Below are 6,668 nucleotides of genomic sequence, written 5' to 3'. Positions count from 1 at the left end.
ATGTGGTGCTGAAGAATCTAACCCAGGGCCTCTTGAATGCAAGGTTTTACCACTGAGCCACCTTCCCAGACCAAAAATGAAAAAAAAATGTCCTGACTTAGATATACTATGAGAAAAAAGCCCTTAAGGGACATTAGAGAGTTTTGACAGGAAACTTAAAATGTATTTCACCTATTTAATAGCCTGATTCCTCCATTTTGTTGATAAGGAAGCAAAGGCTTTCCAGGCAGCATATTTTGTAGTGATGTAGGTTTCTGGTGTATGTGTGTGTGTGTGTGTGTGTGTGTGTGTGTGTGTGTGTGTGTGTGTGTGTGTGTGTGTGTGTGTGTGTGTGTGTGTCGGGGAGGGGGGAGGGATGGAGGGAACATTTCTTGGGGGCAACAATTTTCATTCTCCTATTTTGGTAAGGGGATTTCCCATAGCCCTTGACTAGAAAGAAAACAAAGCAGGCAAAATTCATTGACCGCTGGGGCTCCATGCAGGTGGTGCTTGGAGTAGAGGAGGGTGAACTCTCTTTTCCTTAATTCTTTCCCTTGTTAATCCAGGTTCTGAATTTCTGGTTGTCGATTCTATCATTAGAAGATGGCTGTCCTCTATTTATGTAAGGTCAATACATAGGTTTAGGGAAAGGTGATTAGGGCCCAGAAGAAAAGTAAGAGACCCATTGTGGGAGGGGGCTCATTTCCTGTCTCTCCCTGGCAGCACAAGGGTTACTATCCAGGATGAGACTCCTTGATGGCTGTTAACTAGGGCTGGTTACCTTTCACCCTCCAGTTCCTAAGCCTAACATCACAGGTATTGTCCAACTGAAGATCACAGACAACTTGCCCATCCTTTGAGATGTGTCTGAAATCTTAAATTCTGCAAAACTTGATAGACTTAAATTTCCTCTTTCTCATCTTACACAACATATTTGGGCTAGGCAAAATTTTAGAGATCATTCACTCATTAATAAGGAAATCAAGGCAGGAGAGGGGAAGTGATTACAGGGAATGGAAATGCAAAATTGGGACTAGATTGGATTCATTTGACTACCTACCATTCCACTCAAGTAATCTCCCTGATTCTGAACAAATACAGTTCCAAATGTGCTTGAGCATTTCTAGTATATATCAACATTATAGTCACTTACAATGTATTTTTTGGCAAAGTTGCTTCACTCCTTTGGGTCTGTTATTATGGTGTGTGTGTGTGTGTGTGTGTGTGTGTGTGTGTGTGTGTGTGTGTGTGTGATCAATTGTCTGAGTTGTGAGAGGTATGCCCAAGGACAACTAAGAATTTGAGTTTGCTTCTATATTAGCGTTATGGGGTCCATAGGTAGGTTACTGCTTGCCTTTTTATATGTTTCTGTTTTACAGTGAAGGATGGAAGTCAATCCATGGTTGCTGGTTTTGTGTTTGTGTATACTTGTTTAGTGTTTAACAAGTGCCTACATTTGTGTAGTGTGATTGTAATTCTGTATACAAAGAATATAATTCTTTGTATACTGTTGATTTATGCATCTCTGGCTTCTATCTATATCTATATCGGTATTTAGATCTATATACATACAAGTACAGTTAAAATGTTTATCATGCCTGTGTAGACTGAATGTTCAAAGCTTGAAGGGAATTTGTGGTTTTTATTCTCGATCTATGAGAAAATGTTTCTGAATGCGTGCCCTGGGCAGAGATGTGTTTGTCTTTGAGCATAGTTTGCTCCTCACTCAGGCACTAGGGGTCACGGTCACGTTCCGGGATGCACTGGCCCCGCCCCCAGGGCAGGCGTGGCCTCTGGGTCCTGCCTCCGGCCAGCCGGGAAACCTCATTTTTCAGGGCAGAAACCCAGAGAGTGCAGCCGGCGCCGGCAGGCGGGCCCCGCCCACCAAAGATTCAGGCCCGCTCATTGGTGGAGGCTGAGATGACGTCACAGGGCTTAAGGACAGAACCCCCAGTCCTCGGCGCGCGGGAGGTATATTGTCCTTCATCCTCGGCTTTGTTCCACCGTCGTTTGCTTAGCTGGCTGTGGGTGCGTCCCGGCCGCTGCAGCCCGGAGCCCGGTGCCAGCCGTCGCCGCCACCGCCGCCGCCGCCGCCATGGTGTCCCCGGTCACGGTGGTGAGTGAGCGAGCGAGCGGGCGAGCGAGTCAGCGGCCGAAGCCCACCGATCTGAGTGACTGGCCGCAGCAGGCCAACCTGCCGGGGGCCCGGGAGCAGCCCAGCGTCCCCGGGCGGGAGGCGGGGGTTGTCACGATCCCCACCCGCGGCGCCCTCCTCCGCGCGCCCCCCGTCCGCCCGCCGGAGGGAGGAAAACACCGGGCACGTGACTCGGAAGCGTGACTTTGTTGATGAGCGCACTGGCGCGGGTCGGCGGGGTCTGGGCGCGGGGTGCTGCGTAGGCGGCCCGCGGGGAGGCGTGGGAGCGGGCGGGGTGGGGTGCTGGGCGGGGGGCGGCAGGCTGACGGGGACCTCCTGGGAATCCTGTCCCAAGTTGGCTTCCTCAACTTAGGAACAGGTCACAGAGACGTAGGCGGGGTCGCCCCAGCAGTTGGGAGAAGGTGAGGCGAGGATGGATCCTGCTCCTTTTCAGACTTTCCCAACTCCTGCCTTTGTCGTCTTCCTATCCTTTTTCTGTTGCTGGGTTCTCAATATGACTCTCAGGGTCTCCCCACTTTCTCGGCTTCTCCTAGAAAATAGGAGACTGGGAAGAGGAGGGAGAGGACTTGTCTATGCTTCTGAAGCCTAGCAAATGGACGTGTGAGGCTCAGCATCCTCTTCCGTCTTCTCCCTTGGACATGCCCCCACCCTGACCAGCCTTGATAGAGGACTTCCCAAGGAAAGCGAAAATCATTTCTGCTCCAGATTGTCCCCTCTGGCAGGACAAGACTAGGCTTGGACCCTGGAATTGTGCCTCTTCCCCACCCCACTCTCTCTAGATATCTGGTAGGCTAGGAGTTCCATGTGTCTCCAGACCCCTGCTCTGGTTAGCTTACCCAGGAAGAGACACAAGCATTTTGGGCTCAGTGCGGATTTACAGTGAACCCCATCTGCTCCAAATTATCCTCAGAACCTGAGAACTAGTAGCCCAAGGAAGAGCTTCAGGGGATCACAGACTCAGAACATCTGCAGCAGTCCCCTCCCCCAGCTTGGACCATGCATGCAGTGGCCTTGAGTACAACCTTTCTTTAGCTGCCCTCCCCCCTAATCTGGCTGAGACCAAGTCAGCTGCTCCAACTTCCCCCTCTCAGTTCCCCATCTCCTCCCAGCCTGTCTGCTGGCTCCAGATCAGAAGCTGGGACAAGAAGCCCTCCCCACCCCCCTTCCTGCCTCTTTCTGGTGTGCTTCAAGTCACTCTTGTTCTCTGGGAAACAAGTCTGACTGACACGCACTCATCCAAGGGCCTGAAATCTCTATTGTTTCAAAACAGTTTTCTTACTCCCAGTCCTGGGTCTATTTTGCTATCCATCCTTAGCATCACTCCTTGTTCTTGATGCCTAAGACAAGTAGCTTGGAGGCTAAGGAGCAGGCTGATCAAGAAGGAGAGCTTGTGGGTTGGAGGTAGTGTTGTTGCCAACTCTCCAACATTCCTGGCACTACCTAGTGTTGCCAAGGCCCTAAGCCTATGTCCTGGTCTCATTGCCCAAGGATCATGAGTTGGACAGTCAGGTGTCTCTGTGGCTTCTCAGTGACTTCACTCCAGTTTGCTGGAGGCAGGGAATAATGGGGCTAAAGCAGCTATAGGATGGAGAATCAGCTCCTGGGGACAGGGTTTAGAAGGGAAAAGCATTGGGCTGCTGAAGGGGATATTAACCAAAGGACTACTATTAGCTACCTAGTGAGCAACCATTCTGGCCTAGTCAGAGTAGACCAGAGTAAGAACAACAGTGGAGCCTTTCCTCCTAAAGCTTGAGCCCCCGGGCAATGAGTTTATTCACACTGTTGGTTGGTTGGGAAAGGATAGTGTGGAAAGTGGTGTGAGGAGAGGGGAAGTAGGAAGGGTCCTGGCTCAAAACTACCCTATGGGTTTCTGAGCTCTGAATGTTGCGTTTGTCCTGTGTTTTCCAGGTGAAGAGTGAGGGACCCAAACTGGTACCCTTCTTCAAGGCCACCTGCGTGTATTTTGTGCTGTGGCTGCCCTCATCCAGCCCGTCCTGGGTCAGCGCCCTCATAAAATGCCTGCCCATCTTCTGCCTCTGGCTCTTCCTTCTGGCCCATGGCTTTGGATTCCTGCTGGCTCATCCAAGTGCCACCCGAATCTTTGTAGGACTTGTCTTCTCTGCTGTAGGTGATGCCTTCCTCATCTGGCAGGACCAGGGCTACTTTGTGCACGGTCAGTGATCATAGAAGCTGCTTGGGAGGTGTCTTGGGGCTGGTTAAAAGAGGGTCCTGGGCTGGAGCAAAGAGGAAGAGGGAAATATTAAACAAGGCATTTTAGGGTTCCTGAGGCCAGGGACTGTGGGGTTTTGTTGGAGAATGACCTTGAAGGGGATCTGTTGATCAGTTCTAGAGTTCTTCATGGGAGTGTGTGTGAGAGAACCATCTTTACCTTTTAAGGATCTTCTCATCCCTATGACTCCCAAAGCAAACTGCTGGGTTATCCCTAATCCCTTTCCCTCCATCCCTAGTACTCATTAATCACCAAGGGTGCCTTCAGCATCCTTTTTCTTCTCTTATTTTCAGGTCTGCTGATGTTTGCTGTGACCCACATGTTCTATGCCTCAGCCTTTGGCATGCGACCACTGGCTCTCCGGACAGGTCTGGTGATGGGAGTGCTGTCAGGCCTGTGCTATGCCCTCCTTTACCCAGGGCTTTCAGGTGCCTTCACCTATCTGGTGGGGGTCTATGTGGCCCTTATCAGCTTCATGGGTTGGCGAGCTATTGCAGGGCTGCAGCTAGTCGGAGCAGCTTGGCGCTGGACTGAGCTAGCAGCTGGCGGTGGTGCACTGCTGTTTATCATCTCAGACATGACCATCGCTCTCAACAAGTTCTGCTTTCCGGTGCCCTACTCTCGGGCACTCATCATGTCCACCTACTATGCTGCTCAGATGCTCATCGCCCTTTCAGCTGTGGAGAGCCGAGAGCCAGTGGAAGACTACAGACTGAGAAAGGCCAATTGAGGACCCAGGGTCTGCTCACCTCTTTCCTGGGGCTGGGGTCCAGACCCTGGGAACCTGAAGGAGCTAGATCAGGGTGGCTCAGTGATCAGTCCCAGCCTGGGACAGCAGGTACCTCTGGGGGAATTGACAAGTTTGAGGGGGAAAGCAGAAGGATCACCCTGGCAAAGCCAATGGTTCAGGACAATGCTGAGAGCCCAAGAGGCAGCCTCATGCTCCTTGCTGGAGTAGACATTGTCCCACCTGTACTCCATCAGGACTGTCAAAGCCCCACTGGAGGGTGATGGTGCTCAGTTCTTGACCCCTCCATTTATCTGCTAGGTTGAAGAGTCACTCCATTTCTATGCCTAGGACCACTGGCCATGCTGGGCTATTCTACTCTAACCCATTCTGTTCTACACAAAGTTGAGGGAAAGAGGGAACAAATCTGCTGAGATGATGCAGAGGTGGGGCTTGAAGCCCTTTTCCAACTAGGAATTGGGAAGACTGGAAGAGGGTGGAGGCTCCCTTTTCTTGTTACTTGAACAATCTCAATTCTTAAGTGGGAAGGTGAAGGAGTATCTATCTAGGCTAGGTAATAGGAGTAACTTCCTTAGTCTGGGAGGTTGTGGGTACCAAGGATTAAAGTTGGCCCAGAATCCCTCACTGGTTGGCCCGGAGTTCAGGCCCCATACAACCACCTTTAGATCCTGTCTTCAGGGTTAGGTGAACCATGCCAAAGGAAGGGGCCAGAATAATGATGATGATGATGTGTGTGAGTGTGTAAGTGTATGTGTATGTGAGCATGTGTGGAGGTGAGTGATATGTGATCTTGCCTAATTTGTCTATGTCTTTCTCTGTCATATGTCTTTGTCCTGCTGTCTATAAAAGAATCAAGAGAAAGAGGGTCTCAGGGAGTTGCTGAGGGGTGTTGAGCCTGGCTCAGAGAGCTAGGATCCCTCCCCACAATGCACCAACAATGTTTTCCTCCCTGTATCATATGCACTGGGAGCAAGAGGGGGTTCCAGTGACACTCTGGAGTCTTAAGCCCCAAGGCACATGCAATGCAAGGGGAGCAAGGATGGGACAACTCCATCCTCTACTTCCCATGTGAAAAAGAAATAAAATAAAAACCAAGGGCTATTGGCTTCCCTACTTTGTCTGTCTGTGTGGCACGTGCCTGTCCTGGACAGGGGATAGAGGCATGGTGCCAGGGGCCCTAGTTGTCCTCATAGCTTGGGTCACAGTTTTGGCCAGAGAAGCTTGGCGCCAGCCTGGTTCCCTGGCTGTGGTGACACTATGCTGGATTAAGTGGGTCTCACTTCCCTGGTCACATGTGAGTATAAGGCACTTCAGCAGGATGGGGGATGGGTATACTTTGTCCATATTTGTCCTTGATATACTCCCTTATGCATGAGCGCCCAATAATTTTGGGACCTTTAGCTACCTTCTGCTGCTGCCTACCTCCTCCCATCTTTACATCTAATCTGCTGCCTGCTCCAGAATATTGCAGACTTCCTTCCAAGTGTCTCTTCCTTAGACCTTTGTTTAGTTGAGCAGCTAGGAGCAATGTGATTAGTTTGGCCAATTCACCTGCT

At 50.7% G+C, this 6,668-nt stretch overlaps 1 protein-coding gene across 1 annotated transcript; it reads left to right on the top strand.

Moving 5' to 3' along the window:
- The first annotated feature begins 1,960 nt into the window (after positions 1 to 1,960).
- Tmem86a (transmembrane protein 86A) lies at positions 1,961 to 6,211 on the top strand. The gene is made up of 3 exons (XM_070032743.1): positions 1,961 to 2,095; positions 4,043 to 4,307; positions 4,658 to 6,211. The coding sequence occupies exons 1-3, from the start codon at positions 2,075 to 2,077 to the stop codon at positions 5,092 to 5,094; spliced, it is 723 nt and encodes a 240-aa protein (XP_069888844.1). The 5' UTR covers positions 1,961 to 2,074; the 3' UTR covers positions 5,095 to 6,211.
- Positions 6,212 to 6,668: the final 457 nt, after the last annotated feature.

Source organism: Dipodomys merriami, unplaced genomic scaffold (genome assembly GCF_024711535.1).
Source record: "Dipodomys merriami isolate MVZ:Mamm:240054 unplaced genomic scaffold, mDipMer1.0.p SCAF_21, whole genome shotgun sequence".
In the NCBI taxonomy this organism is placed as follows: Eukaryota; Metazoa; Chordata; class Mammalia; order Rodentia; family Heteromyidae; genus Dipodomys; species Dipodomys merriami.
This window is presented reverse-complemented; position numbering and strand designations above follow the sequence as displayed.

Excerpts from the sequence above, each read along its gene's own strand:
- Tmem86a (XM_070032743.1), top strand. The coding sequence starts at position 2,075 with ATGGTGTCCCCGGTCACGGTG. Across the intron at positions 2,096-4,042 it reads TGGTGTCCCCGGTCACGGTG|GTGAAGAGTGAGGGACCCAA; the intron begins GTGAGTGAGCGA and ends TGTGTTTTCCAG. Across the intron at positions 4,308-4,657 it reads CCAGGGCTACTTTGTGCACG|GTCTGCTGATGTTTGCTGTG; the intron begins GTCAGTGATCAT and ends TCTTATTTTCAG.